Source organism: Vidua chalybeata, chromosome 2 (genome assembly GCF_026979565.1).
Source record: "Vidua chalybeata isolate OUT-0048 chromosome 2, bVidCha1 merged haplotype, whole genome shotgun sequence".
In the NCBI taxonomy this organism is placed as follows: domain Eukaryota; kingdom Metazoa; phylum Chordata; class Aves; order Passeriformes; family Viduidae; genus Vidua; species Vidua chalybeata.
Genome location: NC_071531.1, coordinates 797,730 through 815,711, shown reverse-complemented (window position 1 = coordinate 815,711; position 17,982 = coordinate 797,730). Strand labels below are relative to the sequence as shown.

The 17,982-nt window shown below is 48.4% G+C and overlaps 1 protein-coding gene across 6 annotated transcripts in view; it reads left to right on the top strand.

Moving 5' to 3' along the window:
* The window catches only part of ITSN1 (intersectin 1), a 107,787-nt gene that overhangs the window by 77,858 nt on the left and 11,947 nt on the right, over positions 1-17,982 (top strand). For 5 of the 6 annotated variants that reach the window (XM_053936360.1, XM_053936363.1, XM_053936359.1 and 2 more), the window contains 5 exons: positions 1,205-1,250; positions 3,201-3,322; positions 5,203-5,317; positions 7,623-7,814; positions 17,192-17,313. In XM_053936360.1, the coding sequence (XP_053792335.1) occupies positions 1,205-1,250; positions 3,201-3,322; positions 5,203-5,317; positions 7,623-7,814; positions 17,192-17,313 (597 nt within the window). Of the gene's footprint in view, positions 1-1,204; positions 1,251-3,200; positions 3,323-5,202; positions 5,318-7,622; positions 7,815-8,057; positions 9,613-17,191; positions 17,314-17,982 lie in introns of those variants that run through there. The other variant, XM_053936364.1, reaches the window with a different exon arrangement.

Genomic DNA, 17,982 nt, shown 5'->3' with positions numbered 1-17,982 from the left:
AGATGTATCTGCTAATCCATGTTAGAAGTGACTCACAGCCAGCACAGGGCTTTGAGTGGCCCTTTTCTCTCAGCCACTGAGCTGTTCTTCAGTTACTCCTCAGTTTAATTTCTGCCAGAATCCCCGGGTTTTCAAAACACCAGTTGACAGGGAGAATATGGAGGAGGAAACTGTTCTTTTCCACACAGGATTCTGTGGAAGCCTTCAGGTGGTTTGATGTTGGCTCCAAGTTTGTCAGGAGGATCCTGAAGGTGAAGTTGAAGGCAGGTGAAGTGTTGAAGGCAGGAGGACTTTTATGGCTCCCCAACATTCCTGGCCACAATCCAGTTTAGATTTCAGTTGCTGTTACCCACCTCAGACCTCCTTAGTGCAGGACATAAAACTGTCAGTGGCCTGGGAGGAAACTGCAGGAATTATTTAGGGGGCAGGAACTGGACTGATGTCAGGTTTTGCTGGATTTCTTGTGGCTGTTCAAAGGCTTTGCTTCCCAATCCTTGGAGGCAGATGTTCATCCCTCACCTCAGCCTGTCTGGGTGCAGGGAGTTGCTCAGGAATATTTGCAATCCAGCAATTTGGAGGGATGAAAACTTCTATTGTTGTTTCAGCTCTCACCTCCACAGAATTCCCATTCTGTAGATACACGGATTTGCAATTACAAATGGGATCTCCTTTGGAATTATAAATGGGATCTCCTTTGGAATTGCAAATGGGATCTCCTTTGGGATTACAAATGGGATCTCCTTTGGGATTGCAAATGGGATCTCCTCTGGGACTATAAATGGGATCTCCTTCGGGATTATAAATGGGATCTCCTTTGGGATTACAAATGGGATCTCCTTTGGGATTACAAATGGGATCTCCTTTGGAATTATAAATGGGATCTCCTTTGGAATTACAAATGGGATCTCCTCTGGGACTACAAATGGGATCTCCTTTGGGATTACAAATGGGATATACTTTGGGATTTGCAGCCCATGAAAAGGAATAAAAGTCTGCACTTCTGCATTAACAAATCATCCACTTCGTGCTTGGTATTTATTCCCAGGTTTTTATTGCCTTCTAAAATATTAAGGATTTCTGTAAGAACAGAGTTTCCTGTGAGTTTTTGACTCGCATCCTTGTTGAGTGAAGCTTTGTAAATAATTTTCGTGTACTGGAGAAAGAAACCTGAGTGCTAAACTTGCCTCTTGTTCTCCATTTCAAGGCTCCAGGAGCAGCTGGGAAAACAGGAAGCTTAGGGAAGAAACCTGGTGAGTCAAATATTGTGACAGCACCTTCTCTCTGTTCTTAAATGTTCAATTCAATGGCAGCAAAACCTTTTCCATGAAAATAGAGTGTTTGCTCTTGGTCAGCTTGGAGTAGTTTGCACTGATGAAAACCATTATAAAATAACTGGAATAAATACAGTTAATAAATAATGTAACTGTAATAAAAGAATTCATCCTCTAATCATTCTAGTGTGTCAATCACTAAATAACATGTAGCTAGAGAATAAAAATCTGCTTGCTCAGAAGTGAATGTGAGCTTCCTGCTGGATTGCTCAGCAGAGCAGTGGGAGCCTTTCCCCCTTGGCCCAAGCCCCTCTCCAGGTTTCTTAGCTGTGAAAGCAGAAGACAGGTGGAGGAATTTCTCATTAAATACAGGAGGTGCTGGCAGGAGAGTGGAAGGTTTAAACAAGGAAAAACCAAGAGCAGAGTCAGTGCTGGGTGAGGGCAAAGCCAGGGAGGAGTTGGGCTGGGAACACAGTTCTGCTGCTGGGAAGGGCAGGGCTGGATGGGAGATTGGGAATTGGGAATTGTTCCCTGGCAGGGTGGGCAGGGGCTGGGATGGAATTGCCAGAGCAGCTGGGGCTGCCCCTGGATCCCTGGCAGTGCCCAAGGCCAGGTTGGACACTGGGGCTGGAGCAGCCTGGCACAGTGGGAGGTGTCCCTGCCATGGCAGGGGTGGCACTGGGTGGGCTGTGAGGCCATTCCATGACTCCATGAATTTGTGTGCTAATCCCAGATCCAGGTTTAAAGCACCTTTATCACCCCAGGCCTGGCTCACACCTGCCTGGCTCCCCTGTCCCTGCCTCTCCTGCTGACAGCTCCTCAGGGAGGTTCTCTGCAGTGCCCTTGGATTGCTCCTCATCCTCCTCATGCTGCTCATTTTATCTCAGTTGCTTCTCTGATAATTTTTAATGTTCTTACTGGTCTTTTCCTTCTAAATTTCATGTCAGTCATTTGATCATTTCCATGCTGGGCTTCACCTCTCTTTGTATCTTCCCTGCACCAAAGCCCCCCTCAGTTCCCAGCCTTCCAGGCTTTGTGGGTTCCTCTGCCTCCAGCTGCCTCTGGAATGAATCCCTGAGGGATGAGCCATGTCCTGGATCCCTCAGGAAGCTTCAGCAGCAGCAGCCCCACTTTGTGGGGGTTGAAGTGTCCCCCTCACCCTGCACATGCCATGGGGACAGGGCTAAGCCTGGCTTTGGGAGGACACCAGAATTCCTGCAGCTCCAGGGATCCAAACCTGGCTTAACCCTGGGGGGACCACAATTGTTCCCTGGCTGTCCACAAGCACCGTGGGGCAGAGGAAACTCCAACACCTGCTTGGGCAATTCCCTGGAATGGTGAGCTCCCAGCTCCTCTGTGTCCCCTCGTGCTGGGAGGGGACCAGAGAAAGCACCTGTTCTGTGAGAGCCTCCATGGAACCGAGATTTCCAGAGAAATCCTCTTTGCTGCATTGGAAAACATTCCTTTGGGGCCAGGGGGGGAGAAATTCTCTGCCAGCCCTAATTTGTACCTCTTGCTGCAACTTCATTATTTTGTCATGGATGTGACTGCTCTCCTTAGGGAGCTCAGTGCAAAGATGTGTTTACTGGAAAACACTGCATTTTAAGAGCTGTACAGTTCCTATTATTATTATTATTATTATTATTATTGTCATTATTATTATTATTATCATTATTATTATTCTCTATTTCAAACATTTTTGATCTCCTACCATAGAGCTGCTGCACCTCTGGTTTATTACTTCTTTATTCCTGTAGTGTTCTGAACCTCTCATTTATTTTACAATTACCACATGTATTCATGGAAATACAGAAATCCATAACAATTTTATGGAAAGGAACAACACAGCCTTATAGCAGAATTAATGTTGGATTAAATGTGCTCAGATTTTTTCAAATTAACCTTTTCTTTCCTCCTCTGCTTCAACAGAAATTGCCCAAGTTATTGCCTCTTACACAGCAACAGGCCCAGAACAGCTGACTCTTGCTCCTGGCCAGTTGATTCTCATCAGGAAGAAGAATCCAGGTGGTTGGTGGGAAGGAGAGCTCCAAGTTAGTTCCTTTCTTTTTTTCCCTAGTAAAATCCCATTAAAAAAAAAGGTTTTTAGTAGTTGAAAATGCTGAATGTGCTGATGATAAATAAATTTGACAACGTTCTGCAGTGCAGCAGTTCCCAAAAAACACCTTTCCAGAACACCCCACACCTGCCATGCCTGGATTTGGGAGAGCAGCAGGAGCTCAGGGCAGGTTTGGCTGTTTGGACCCTCCCAGGTGTTTTTGAGAGTAGAACTTGACAGTTTGGTACCCCTGAAGGAGTTTCTGTTTGGCTTGGGGTTTTTAGAAGGAAATTTGAGATGGAACAATGCCATTGGTTTATTTGTGCAGTGCAGATCTCAGACTAATTCAGTTATTTTTAACACTTTGTACCTGCCCTTTTTGCCTTTCCTGGTGATATTTTTTTCATCTTTTGTGGAGAAATCCTCTTCCAGGATTCCTTTGGGGTTTTCTCTCACTGACCTTGATGCTGTTGGTAACTTTTAGCTTTAAAGAGTCTCCATTAAATGTATTTTAAGACAGAAAAGAAACTTCTCTGGGCAAGAGCTGCCACAGTTACAATGAGCAGCTGCTGGGAGGCCCTGAAACAATTCCATTTTGGCTGTGTAAATACTTTAATGTCTTACATGTGGTTTCACAATTGGGTTTTATTTTGTCAGCAATCCCTGACTGTTCTTTTTATTCTCCTGCTCCACACCTGGGGGGGTCACAGTGAAGGAAAATAAGGCAAATGTTTTAAGCATTACATTGCTGGTTTAATGCAGGGTTCAAAAATTTCTTAAATTATCTAAATAGGCTTTAGATCAAGTGTTTTCTTTTTTAGTAAAGATTTAAGACAGGGAAGAAAGTAGTTCAAGAATAGTAAATCCTTTAGATGACTCCCACCAAAGTTAACAGTGTGTTTTCCAGAGGCAGAATTCTCCTTGTCCAAAATGCCAACCTTATTCTAACACAAACATAATAAACAGTTAAAATCATCCTTGATTAGGTTAGAAGCTGGGATTTAAAGTTCTGGAAGAACCTTTCTTACTGTAAGGAATTTTTATGGGTTTGATTTGCAATGACATTGGATTTGGGGAGATAACAGGATGAAGTTTCCTGCTTTGGTGACACAAGGCATTGAAAAGCTTGGATATGTTTCTGTAGAATGCCCCTGTTCCTAAGAGACAGGGATTTTGCAATACAGTGCAACATGTTTCTGTAAAAGAAAAGAGGAGATTTGGATTCTTAATCTCTGTTTAAACTGTCACAATCTGGGGATGTATTAAAATGTAGCAAGTATTTTGTAAATGTAGGTGAACTTGGTGGAAAGAAATGCTGATGTCTGACAGTTCAGAAGCTGAATGATTTCTTTATTATAACTCTGCTATAATACATTAATATACTGTTTAAAGGAGATACTAAAACTACAAACCTACTTTTCTCACTACCATATCTAACTAACCAACAACTTGTGCCTCTCTCTGAGAGTGCAGCCACAGGTGGGTTGGATTGGATTGGATTGGATTGGCCACCAGGCTCCAACAATCCTCACCAGAATCCAACCAAGCCATCACCCCAGGGAAACAATTCTCCAAACACATTCCACATGGGGAAAACAAGGAGCAGAAATAGAAATTGTTTTCTCTTTCTTCTCTCTGTGCTCCTCTATGAAAAATCCTGAGAGAGAGGAGAATGTGCTGCCACACAAGCGTAAGGATGAACAAGTGTTTAATGAGAAATATGAATAAGGCTCTGTGTTAATATCATAACATTCAGCTAGTGCCACAGAAGAGCTGAGTTTTCCCTCCCCAAACCCCTTTTCCCCTCTGGGCTGGGCTGCTGCTGAGCTCCTGGTGCCTGCCAGGGCTCGGGGTGAGCAGGCGCTGTCTCCGCAGGCGCGCGGCAAGAAGCGCCAGATCGGCTGGTTCCCGGCCAACTACGTCAAGCTGCTGAGCCCTGGCACCAGCAAGAGCACCCCCACCGAGCTGCCCAGGCCTGCAGCACCCTCAGGTGAGCCCTGCCTGCCCCTGGCACCCCTTCCCTGCCTGCTGTGCCCGTGCTGGGCCTTCAGCTGGGAGGGGTGCGGTGTTCCAGAGCCTCTGGGGTGTTCCTGCATCCCCAAAGCAGCCCAGCCCTGCCCTGACTGTGGGACAGGAGCTCTGGGGTGTTCCTGTATCCCATCCCATCCCTGACTGTGGGACAGGAGCTCTGGCGTGTTCCTGTATCCCATCCCTGCCCTGACTGTGGGACAGGAGCTCTGGGGTGTTCCTGTATCCCATCCCTGCCCTGACTGTGGGACAGGAGCTCTGGGATGTGTCTCCATCCCCAAACCAGGCCAGCCCTGCCCTGACTGCAGCAGGAGCTGCAGAGGCTCAGGAGGATCCAGGGCTGGCACCTGAGGCTCCTCTCCTGCAGAACCCCTGGCTCTGAGGTGGTGTGGGACAAACCCCCATGGGGAGGGACCTTTCCTCCTGCACTGCAGGGTTTGGGAAAGGACACAGGAGCCACAGAACAGGAACATTTCCACAGAATCACAGCCTGGCTGGGCTGGAAGGGACTTCCCAGACCCCATTCCTTGGTCCTGTGTTTGTGGGACTGCTGCTGACTGGCCCCTCTGGTGGTTGTTACAAAGATCCAGAAAATGCCTCTCTGAAGCCTCATGGAATTCAGGTTTAGAATGGCAACTCAGCATTGAGACACAACTTTTTGCAAGGAAATAGGATGAGATTTTTTTAATGTTTTTTTGAAATTATTTCAGGTTTGACAATCCGGGACTTTCTCCACATGCTAAATTTTACAGAATAAAATTTTAGCACTTTTTGCAGAACATTTGTACCAAGCCAGCAACTTATTTCAATTTGCCAAACAGCTTCTCTCTTTTTGTAAATTGCAGTTAAGATTTTAATGTTCTGCAAAACCACTGGAGAGAACGTGCCAGCAAGGCTCATTAATAGAAGTCTGATGTCTGGTGAGAAACCAGAAGCCCTGTGGCCTGGCAAAGAGAAAACAGCAGAGAAATAGAGGGGATTATTTATTTAACTGAACAGTCCTGCTGCTTCAGAGAATTCAAGGAACTGCTTTGTCAGAAGTGAGCAGAACCAGCTGTATTCTGAGACTGGATGAGTTCCACTGCAAGGAAACAGAAAATCCCTGCTGGAACCAGTCCTGGGGTGCCAGAGCAGCCTGGATGGCCTGGGATGCTTTTCTCCAGTTCTGTTAATTTTCTCTTGTATTTTCCAAGATTTTTTTGTTCTAAAAACCTCACTAGGACAGCAAGGGCATCACCATTGGCTTTCTTTTGGATTATGCAGCTTCCAATAGTGGAAGTTGCAGTGTGTCCCAGATTTTCCTGTCCACTGACCAGTCCTGGTGGGGGGTTCCAGGCCAGGTTGGAACACCCTGAGGCAGTGGAAGGTGTCCCTGTCCATGGCAGGGGTGGCACTGGATGGGCTTAAAGGTCCCTTCTAACCCAAGCCCTGCTGAGATTCCATGAAACTCTTTGGGGTTTTTAAGTCCCTGGAGTCATTTGGGGGGGCTGAGCTGAGCCCCAGGGTGGGCTCTGGTCACTGCAGGGTCCTGGACACTGAGCAGGTCCAGAGGGGGCAGCGAGGCTGGAGAAGGGCTGGGAACACAAACCCTGTGAGGAACCACTGAGGGAGCTGGGGGTGCTCAGCCTGGAGAAAAGGAGACTCAGGGGTGACCTCAGCACTCTCACAGCTCCTGAGAGGTGGCTGTGGCCAGCTGGGCTTGGGCTCCTTCTCCAGGAACTGACAGAACCAGAGCACACAGCCTCGAGCTGCACCAAGGGAAACACAGGTTGGGTATCAGGAAAAAGTTTTTTACAGCAAGGTGATAAAGTTGTGGAGTGGCTGCCCGGGGAGGTGGTGCAGTCACCATCCCTGGGTGTGTTTGACAAAGCCTGGATGTGGCACTGGCTGCCAGGGCTGAGCTGAGGGGTTGGGGCTGGGCTGGACTCGATGCTCTTGGAGGTCTCTTCCAACCGAGGGATTCTGGGATTCTGTGAGTTCTGTGGAGCTGTCCTGAGCCGTGGGCAATGTCCAGAGGCAACCTCTGCATGTGGGCAGGGCCAGGCTGGAGAGCAGGGAAAGGCTCTTCTTCCCCAGAGGCTGCTGGCACTGCCCAGGCTCCCCAGGGAATGGGCACGGCCCCGAGGCTGCCAGAGCTCCAGGAGCCTTTGGACAGCGCTGCCAGGGGTGCCAGGCTGGGCTTGGTGGGGGTCTGGGTAGGGCAGGGCTGGCACTGGGGGGTCCCTGGGGGTTCCTGCAGCCCCCCAGGTGACCCCTGTCCCCCGCAGTGTGCCAGGTGATCGGCATGTACGACTACAGCGCCCAGAACGACGACGAGCTGGCCTTCAACAAGGGCCAGATCATCACCGTGCTCAACAGGGAGGACCCCGACTGGTGGAAGGGGGAGGTCAACGGCCACGTGGGGCTCTTCCCGTCCAACTACGTGAAGCTGACCACGGACACGGACCCCAGCCAGCAGTGTGAGTGTCCCCCAGTGTGTCCCACATGCAGCATTGCCGGGCCCCGCTGCCCCCGGGCCCCCGGGCTCTTTGAAGACCTTCTGTGCCCCCGTTGTGTTTGGTTGGTTTCGTTCCCATGCCCCTAGCACGTCCCCCCCGCCCCGTCATTTTTGCTCCATGCCTCGCCACGCCTGCCTCATTTCCCTAGCTTGAATTTGCTCATTGTTTTGTTTTGCTTATGTGTTGTTTTCCTCCTTTTTCTAGGAATCATATGTTGTCCATCCCCCACTCAGGCTTGAAAGTCCTCAAAGAGACCCACTATCCCATAGCAGTGCCCAGAGGGATGATGGGAGATGCAGCCTTGATCATGTGGCTTCCAGCATGATCATCTACTGCCTTCTGAGTCAAGAACACACTGCACAGCAGTCTTACCTCATTTGACATTTAGTTTTGCATGGAATCGCAATGGCTGAGTTAATTACCGACAAAATTAAACTGATTCAAAACAAAAAACAAACAAACAAACAAACAAAACAAAACCACACACACGCAAAAAAAAAAGAAAATAAAAATCAGAGGATAGTGGGTCCTTTTGTGGCTTTCAGAGTTACCAAACTAATTTTTCCACCTTTGCACAGGTGCTTTTGGTAGTTTTAAAAATTATTTTTTAAAGATATATTCTAGCCTTTTAAAGGAAAAGTATAAATTTAATTTCTTCATTGCAATTTTGTTTGTGCAAAAAGACCCACTATCAAGGAATGCTGCATGTGCTATTAAAATTGTTCCAAATGTCCATGAATTGGAGACTTTATGTATCTTTCTTTTTTATTGTTCACTTGTCCAGTGTTGTCAATGTGTCTCTTTTTTTTTTTATTATTTTAATTTTCTTTTTTTTTTTTTTTTTTTAATTACAAAAGAACAGAAGGAGTTAAAATCAGTTTAAGGAAGTTTAAATGTGCCCAGTTCCAGGTATTTTGTTGTAGTTCCTGTACTGTTTGTACCAGGTGGTGTTGTTGAGTGTGTAACCCATTGTGGGGAGGGGAAATGCCCTCCTCCCGTGCCAGAGGCAAACCTGCAGCGCTGTCTTACCCAGCTCTGTTCATTGGATTTTGCACATTACTTGTAGCTGCAAACAGTGAGCAAACAGCCTGGTTTGTGTCGTGTCCCTCGGTTTGTCACATTCCCGGGTCAGAATGGGTGGAATGTTCCCTCCTGGGGGTGCCAAAATTCCCAAATTCCCCCCCGGGGACGGCGCTTGGGCTTCTCAGCTGTGCTGTCTGTGGAACGCCACCTTCTGAACGAGTCATTTTCCTGACAAGAACGAATGTATAGAACTATCTCCCTGCAATTAATTTCCAATGTTTACATTTTTTTAAACTAGACTGTGGAATTTATACAAATTAATCCGAGGTGGAGCTTTCAGTGGAGTTGTAGCTGCGCTGTAGCCGAGCCGTGCCCGTCTCCGTAGCGTTTAGCGCCCGGCTCTTGCTGAAATGTGCTGGCAGTGCCCTCTCCCAGCACCTGGAGCACAACAGAGCCCTGCTACTAATGATTTACCACGGAGTTCCGTCCTGGTTTCTGTGTCCCACTGTCCCCGAGCCCCTGCTGGCACCTGTAGCACTCCCAGCCCAGCTCCCTGCTCCCGACCCGTCCTGCGGTGCAAAGGACAAGTGAAGCTCCTTATTCAGTTGCACTTCAGTATTTCATCACTATGAATGTAAATTATATAAATATATAAAAACCTGCAGCTTTAACAACTGTAATCCAGCCTTTCCAACTAGTTCCGTGTATAGAGAATTAAATCCTTCGTACAAAAGAGGCCGACACGTGTTTGTTGTCTCTTGCTGGGTCACACCGAGCTCGCCCCGAGGGCTTTGCCAGCAGCACAGCCTGGAGCCCTGAGCCCCTCACAGGGACGCCTGCCTGGCTTCTTGGAACGTGCTCTCACTGTAATTCCTCATCTTCATCGTTGTTCTCTGCAGCATTTGCCCCTCTGGCTCAGGGGGCATTGCTGGGGTGTCCTCGGACTCCTGGCGGGTCCCTTCCAGCTCAGGATGTTCTGGGATTCTGTTTCCCTACCCCGGGTTTCTACGTGGTACCAATCTGGATTTTGATTTTTTTTTTTAAATATTCTTTCTTGGTTTGCCATGGGTTTGGGATTTGGGATTTGTTTTATGCCAGAAACTCAAGTCTGAAAACAGTATTTAAATAGTAATACATCTTTCACTTCTACCATAAAAAAGTAATTCTTCTCCATCATGGCCACTTGCTGACAACTGCAGAAATGGAACAGCACATCCCACTTGTGATTTTCAGTACTCTCTGAGGGGATGGAGCCAGGTTGGACTCCACTCTGTCAATATTTTGTGCATTAACTGATATTTGAACGAGAGCCTCTGCCTCTTTTCCCATCCTGAGCTGCTGGGTTGAAAAACAGACTCGACTGAAAGCACTGGCCCTTGGGGACACTGTGGGTCCTGGGACTTCAGGCCAGAAGTACAGATTGAATCTGTGGTGAAATATTTGCAATGCTTCAGCTGTAGGGGATTCAGGTGCTGCTCTTTTCTTTCCCTTTGCATCAAGTGAGAGGAAAAACAGAGCTCCTGCAGTGCCCTGAAGGTGCAGGTTCTCCCCGTGTCCTCACGGCTGAGACTGGAGCCTGCCAAAATCACTGGGGGCAGCTTTGCAGTGACTGGGAGGAACAGTCTGGGGTTGTCCCTCTCTGACTCACAGAGAATCCCAAATCCCCGGGGCTGGAAAAGCCCTCCCAGCCCAGGCAGTGCCAGCTGTGCCCACCTTGTCCCCAGCCCAGAGCTCTGAGTGCCACCTCCAGGGGACACCTGCAGGGATGGGCACTGCAAAGCTCCCTGGGCAGCCCCTGCCAAGGCCTGAGCAGCCTTTCCATGGGGAAATTCCTGCTGCTGGCCAAGCTGAACGCACACAAGGCACTGCTTGTGCCAGGACTCCTCAGGCAGAAGAGCAAAATAAATCTCATGTACAGAGTCCCAGCCAAAGACACTCCCTTGGGGCTTGAGTGACAGATGTTGAACTCCCTGTAATGTTCATTTCCTCCCTGAGTCCCTAAGGGTGCTCTGCCAGCTCAGCAGGGAGTGTTTCATCCTCTCCTTCCTCATCAGGGATTCTCCTGAGCTGTAGGGAACAAAGCATTGCAGTGACTGCTTCACTTGTCTTTATGGACATCAATATAGAAAAATATATATAAATATATGTACAAGAAAGGGAGTCTGACAGCAGCTGGGGCTGCCCCTGGATCCCTGGCAGTGCCCAAGGCCAGGTTGGACACTGGGGCTGGAGCAGCCTGGCACAGTGGGAGGTGTCCCTGCCATGGCAGGGGTGGCACTGGTTGATCCTTAAAATCCCTTCCCACCCAAATTATCCTGGCATTCTGTGAATTGGTTCTTTGTCTTCACTTCCCTGTGCCAGGTGCCTTCTCCTGTTGCAGAGGAATTGTCACTTGAGGGATGGAGAGGAGACTGGAATTCCAGAGGCTGCCAATGCTGCTGGATTTTATTCTTCACTGTTTTTACTGCTTGTGGGAATTCCTTCTGTATTCAACTGCTGACAAAGAATTCCCATGGATGTTCTTTCAGAGAATTTGTTCTCTTCAATAGTTGAAATCTGTCCAAGGCAACTCTAAGTCTGAAATGTGGGTTTATCAAGAATGTTTTGCTTTATATTCAGGATCAGTTTTATTTAAACCTCAATTCTTTTGGAGCTTTAGTGGCTTCACTTTCTGTCCCCATGAGCTCACTGAGCACATTTTATTCCCATAAGCAAAATCACTGAAATTCTGTTTTTGTTCTCTGGTTTTAAAGCACTTCTAGTTCTTTGTGGTTATTGACTCCAGCTATTTAACTTGTTAAATAGCAACTTCTGTGCAGTAAAATCAGATGACAGATGACTTGTTTTTAACTTTATTTTAGACAACTTCAGTAGATTCAGGAACAATGTACCTCAAACATCACTGCATCAGTAGAACTGACACAGGACAGGGTGGCCAAGGGCTGATTAGCTAAACACGGGGCTGGGGTGACCTTTGGGTTCCAGGACATTGTCCTGGTGCAGTTAAAAATGAAAATGGTTTCACCAAGACTTCACTGCCCACCTGGGCACTTCAATGAGCAAAGCTCTTGAATTGAGCTGGGAGGGACCCCCAGGGACCCCCCAGTGCCAGCCCTGCCCTGCCCAGACCCCCACCAGCCCCAGCCTGGGCACCCCTGGCAGCGCTGTCCAAAGGCTTCTGGAGCTCTGGCAGCCTCGGGGCCGTGCCCATTCCCTGGGGAGCCTGGGCAGTGCCAGCAGCCTCTGGGGAAGAAGAGCCTTTCCCTAAAACCCAACCTAAATCCCTCCTGGGCCAGCTCCAGCTGCTCCCTGGGGGCTCTCAGGTCACGGGAGCAGAGATCAGAGCTGTCCCTCTGCCAGATGAAAGTGAAAAAGTGATAAAATGTTGTTTGATAAGAGGTTGGAACATTTAAATACTGCATTTGGTTCCCACATTCCTGGATGCCTGCACAGCACCTTTCTTTGTGGAATTCCCTGTGGAATGGGGCTGTGCAGTCCCTTCTGCTGCCTGTGACTCTGCTCCTGTGCCCTGAGTGCCCAGGGGCTCCCACAGGCCCTGGGTCACAATCCAGAGGTGAGGTTTCATTTCCTGATGTGTTCTGGACCATTCCAGGGCTTGGTCAGCTCTGGGATTTACATTTTTGGATGCATTCTTGCCCTCACATGTGGGATTTTACTGTCCCCAAGCAGCCTCTGGAGAGGGATTGGCAGAACCATGACTCAGGGAATGGTTGAGGTTGGAGCTCCAGCAGTGAGCACATCCTCAGGGGCCACATCCAAACCTTCTTTGAACATTCCAGAGAGGGCAATTCCACCCCAAAATAGTGCTGCAGGTTTTGAGTGGGACTGCCCAGATTTGTTTCCAGCTCCTTCCCTGCACCTCAGAGGGAAGTGCTCTGCTCTAACGGGAACTGGACACACTGGTCTGCTTGAGGAATTCCAAACCTGCTGAAATGGTGGAAAAGAGCTGAGAAATGGGGTTGGCCATTGCAGATGGAGAGATCTGTCTGAACCCAGACCATGTCCTCACCTCCTCACCAAAGGCCTGGGGTGGCCTCTCAGTGGAGGGTCCATGCCAGGAGATTTAAGGGGAATTGGTTGCATCTGAAACAGGTGCTAAGAAAGTTGAATGTTGAAATGCTGTGATTTAAATAACTCAGCACTGCTGAGGCCTCTCGTGGGCTGTGTCCAGTTCTGGTTCAAGCAGGAGAGACCTGGAGGAGAGACCCAAAGTCATGGCAGTGCAGTCAGTCCTGGCTTTAACCAAAATGAAAACTTTCTGTGGAATTGTGGGATCACAGAGTGACTTGTGTTGGGATGGACTTTAGAGCTCATCCAGTGCCACCCCTGCCATGGCAGGGACACCTTCCACTGTCCCAGACTGCTCCAAGCCCCATCCTGCCTGGCCTGGGACACTGCCAGGGATCCAGGGGGGTCCACAACACCCCTGGGGCTCACTCTGGTGTTCAGGGATCACAGGATGTTTATTCTTAGCATTGAGTGCTGTCCTTTGCAATCGTCCATGACAAATTGAAGCTGTCAGCTGCTTGATTCCTCAAAAGCCTGCAGTTCCAGAGAACTGCTCAGAGAAGTTCCAGGGTTTGTAGGAAAGATGGGATGTTGATACTCAGGTGCTGTTTCACCTCGTGCTGCTGAAGAGGTTTTGACAGCTTGAGCTGGGAGGTCCAGGCTTCAGAAGAGTGTGTGAGGTGGCACTTCATGCTCTGGAGAGGGCCAGGGTTCTGCAGGAAATGCATTGATAGCATCCTGCAAAGGGAGAGCACCTTCTGCAGGGAGCCCTGGAACACAGCAGTTCACAACCTTCCAGGCACATGCTGAGTTTGAGAGGGATCAGAATCCTCTGCCAAGAGCTCAGCGTGGAGAGGTCGGGGACTCAGGGGCTCTCATCCCACGGGGCTTGTGTTTCATGGCTTTTGGCCAGACCATATTCCTTTAAAAGGAAAATCTTTATATTGTCTTCCTGTAAATATTTGTCTTTCTATTCCTGGCCTAAGTTGCTAATCATTAACACTGTTATTAATATTATTAATTAACTATTAGTGGAGGGGACAGCCGGGGGGGTCGGGCTCTGCTGCCAGGGAACAGGGACAGGAGGAGAGGGAACGGCCTCAGGCTGGGCCAGGGCAGGCTCAGCTTGGCCAGCAGCAGGAATTTCCCCATGGAAAGGCTGCTCAGGCCTTGGCAGGGGCTGCCCAGGGAGCTTTGCAGTGCCCATCCCTGCAGGTGTCCCCTGGAGGTGGCACTCAGAGCTCTGGGCTGGGGACAAGGTGGGCACGGGGCACAGCTGGCACTGCATGGGCTGGGAGGGCTTTTCCAGCCCCAGGGATTTGGGATCTGTGAATAATTTACCTGAGTGAAGGGTGCTCTCCTGGTGTGCTGCTCCCTTCTCCTTAAGGATTTGGAGGAAAGCTGTGACATCACTTTTGCCTGCTCCTGGTTCCCTCTAACAGGACAGATCCGTGTCTCCTGTGACCTGGTCACTACAGCCTGGGCCAGCACGAGGCTTACAGGGAAGTGTGGCAGTGGCACTGCTTAGAAAACCTCCCCAAATGAAAAGGAATCAGCAGCTGTGGCCATGGATGTGGATCAGTGATTTCCACAGCAGAACCTCCCTTCCCAAAAAGCAGCATCTTGTTTTAGGCTCCGTGTTTGTCTTGGGAGACCCAGATCTTCAGGGCTGACTTTGTAAGGAAGAGGAACAACATCTTTACTCTATACAAAGAGATTTTAAATGCATTTCTGGAGCCCATTATTCTGCAGGGACTGTGGTGCTGGGAGGTCAAGGCACAGATCTGCAGTTCCAACACTTGTCTGTTGGTTCTCCAAGTCCAGCCAGAATGGCAGAATTCATGGATTCACTCTCCTGAGAACAACCAAATTAATTATTGTCATTTCCCCATCCTTTCCTGGCTTTACTGGATTGAAGCAAAGAATTGCCCAGAGCAGCTGGGGCTGCCCCTGGGTCCCTGGCAGTGCCCAAGGCCAGGTTGGAGCAGCCTGGCACAGTGGGAGGTGTCCCTGCCGTGGCAGGGGTGGCTCTGGGTGGACTCTGAGGTCTCCATCCCAAACCATTCCACGATTCTGTCATCTCTGCAATCCAGTTCACCAAAGTTCTTTGGCATCCATGAAGAACGAGCCAGACATTTCCACCTGGGAAGGAATCCACTTCTTCTTCAGTGTTCTTAATGCAAAGACAAGAAAAATCTCTGTGCTTGTGCACCTCACAAAGAAAATCCCCTACCAGGGCATCTCTTTGGGATGTTCTGCTCAGATTTGGGCTTTTTTTTTTCCCCCAAATACTTCATATCCAAAAGCAGAGTGTTTGTCTCTGGGCAGAGCAGCCCATTCACAGCCCAGCCACGGGAGTCACTAAAATGGTTCATTATTCAAAATGTCAGTGCTCTCTCCAAGGGCTTGGTGATGGAAATCACCTTCAGGCCAAGGATTTTGAACATCTTTGAACAAGGACTTCCCCCAGGAAAAGTAATTAAACACTTGGTTCTCTCCTAATGAAGCACTGGGAGAACTGGGGCTGTTTCTTAGGCCTGTGGTTTACGTGGTACCAAAGAAGCTGCTCTGAAATCAGGCATTTATTCAACAGAGATGAAACTTGTGGCTTTCGGAAGGGGCCAAAATTCATTGCTTTGGCATAAAGATGATATTTCTCCACATCTGCTTTTTATTCCAAAGTTTCAGTTGCACTTTGTGAAGGGCTGTGACATCCTGTGTCTCAAGGGAGCCTTGTCTGTGTTACTCTGCTTCCCACCTGATCCCAGCTCCATCCTGATCCCAGCTCCAACCTGATCCCTCCCAGCTTCAGAGTCAGAGAGGAAACAACCTTGACTGTCTGTATCTCCTTTTCTGGGTTTGTTTCATTTGGTTTTGTTTGGGTTTGGTTTTGCTTTGTTGGTTTTTTTTAATTTTTTTGTTTGTTTGTTTGTTTGTTTTTGTTTAGGTTTTTTGTTTTTTTGTTTGTTTGTTATTTTTAAGTCAAATCCATCATTCCCCTTTCAGGAGCACAGCTCAGTTAAAGCAGATGTTGCTGGTATTCCATGGAAATAATGGTGATACACCTGGACTTTCCAGTGGCATTGTCTGAGCTCCATTCAGGAAGCTAAAAATGCAGGAAATACTCCCTAAGTATTAACTTTATATGTAAAGAACTCAAAGAGTTACCTGGGGCCTGATGTTTCCATGAGAAAGTTCGTTTCCATGGGGAATATACTGAATTTGCTGAGGGGTGAGGGAAAGAATTCAACTGGGGAATTTTGGTTGTATGAAAATAGTTGAAACAGATCATTTTTAGAGCCAAACATTTTCCACCTGTTTGAAATCAACTTTGCTTTTTGAAATTCATTGTATTTTATGCAGAAAAGTAGCAAAAACTGGAAGAAAATTTTCTGTGTTCCAGTCTCAGAAGAACTTAATTAAGCTCAGCTGAAAAATAATGGCTTACAGAAGAAAGAATGGAATTAAATGTTCTGTCTAATTCAGAGTAGAAAAGAAAATTCAAGACTGTGGAATTGATATAAAAATCCTCCCATCTACAGGGGATCAGTGCAAGGGAGGTTTGCAATGAAAGGACAGAACTGATGAAGAGGAGCTCTCAGTGCCAGCCTTTCCCCGTGCTTTTAAATGTGAAGGAGAACAAAATCCACCCTTGGCTTGGCCCAGGCACCAGTGAAATCTGGGGATCTTTGCATGTCCTGGCTCAAGCCCTTCAAACATTTGGGAGCAGTTTTTAACTGAAGTGTGAAGAAGTGAAGAGGCCCTGCAGGCCCTTCCTGAGCAGGATTGCTGTGAGCAGAAGGGTCAAGGTGAACCTTGAACATCGAGCATCCATCAGCTGAGGGCCTCATTCCAAAGTGCCCCTTGGAGCATTAGGGTCACTGCAGCTCTTCCCTGGTTCCCTCTGGGACATCTCTGCGTTTTCCTCACACCACTTGGAGTCCTTTCCCCCTTTCTCATTGCCAGCCCCCCGTGTGGGATTGGAACAACACAACCCAAGGGGTCGGGGCCTCCAGGGTGAGGTTGGGACAGGCAGGCACAGGTGAGGGAGACTCAGCGTGGCCACCAGGGAGGAGTTCACACACAGAGATGGCTTTTGTTGTAAGGTGTTAAAAGGAATGTTCGGGGTCGCTGAGAGATGCAGCCCTGCGGGGGCTGTGCCGTGTGAGCAGTCGCGGACCCCAGAGCAGGCAGCAGCCGCTGTTCCCTCGGCGCTGCCGTGGCTGCCGCAGCTGCGAGCCCTCTGGCACAGCCCGCTGAAGGCCGGGTGCTGTTGTGTTTTGCAGGGTGTGCAGACCTGCACCTGCTGGACATGCTGACCCCCACGGAGAGGAAGAGGCAGGGCTACATCCACGAGCTCATCGTCACCGAGGAGAACTACGTCACCGACCTGCAGCTGGTGACAGAGGTGGGGCAGCTCTGCAGCCTCGGCTGCACCAGCCCCTGCACTGGGCAAAGCTCAGCTTCCACTGCTGCTCTGCCTGCCGGGGGCTCCCTGTGCCATCCTCATTTATCTCTGGTGGTGGAGATACAGGTACAGACAGAGATGGAGAGATACAGATACGGATCCAGAGAGAGATCCAGACAGAGACAGAGATCCAGATAGAGATAGAGATAGAGATAGAGATAGAGATAGAGATGAGATAGAGATAGAGATAGAGATAGAGATAGAGATAGAGATAGAGACAGAGATAGAGATAGAGATAGAGATAGAGATAGAGATAGAGATAGAGACAGAGACAGAGATAGAGATAGAGATGAGATAGAGATGAGATAGAGATAGAGATAGAGATAGAGATGAGATAGAGATAGAGATAGAGATAGAGATATAGAGATAGAGATAGAGATAGAGATGAGATAGAGATAGAGATAGAGACAGAGATAGAGATAGAGATAGAGATAGAGATGAGATAGAGATAGAGATAGAGATAGAGATAGAGAGATATAGAGATAGAGATAGAGATGAGATAGAGATAGAGATGAGATAGAGATGAGAGAGAGATTATAGAGATAGAGATAGAGATAGAGATAGAGATAGAGATAGAGATGAGATAGAGATAGAGATAGAGATAGAGAT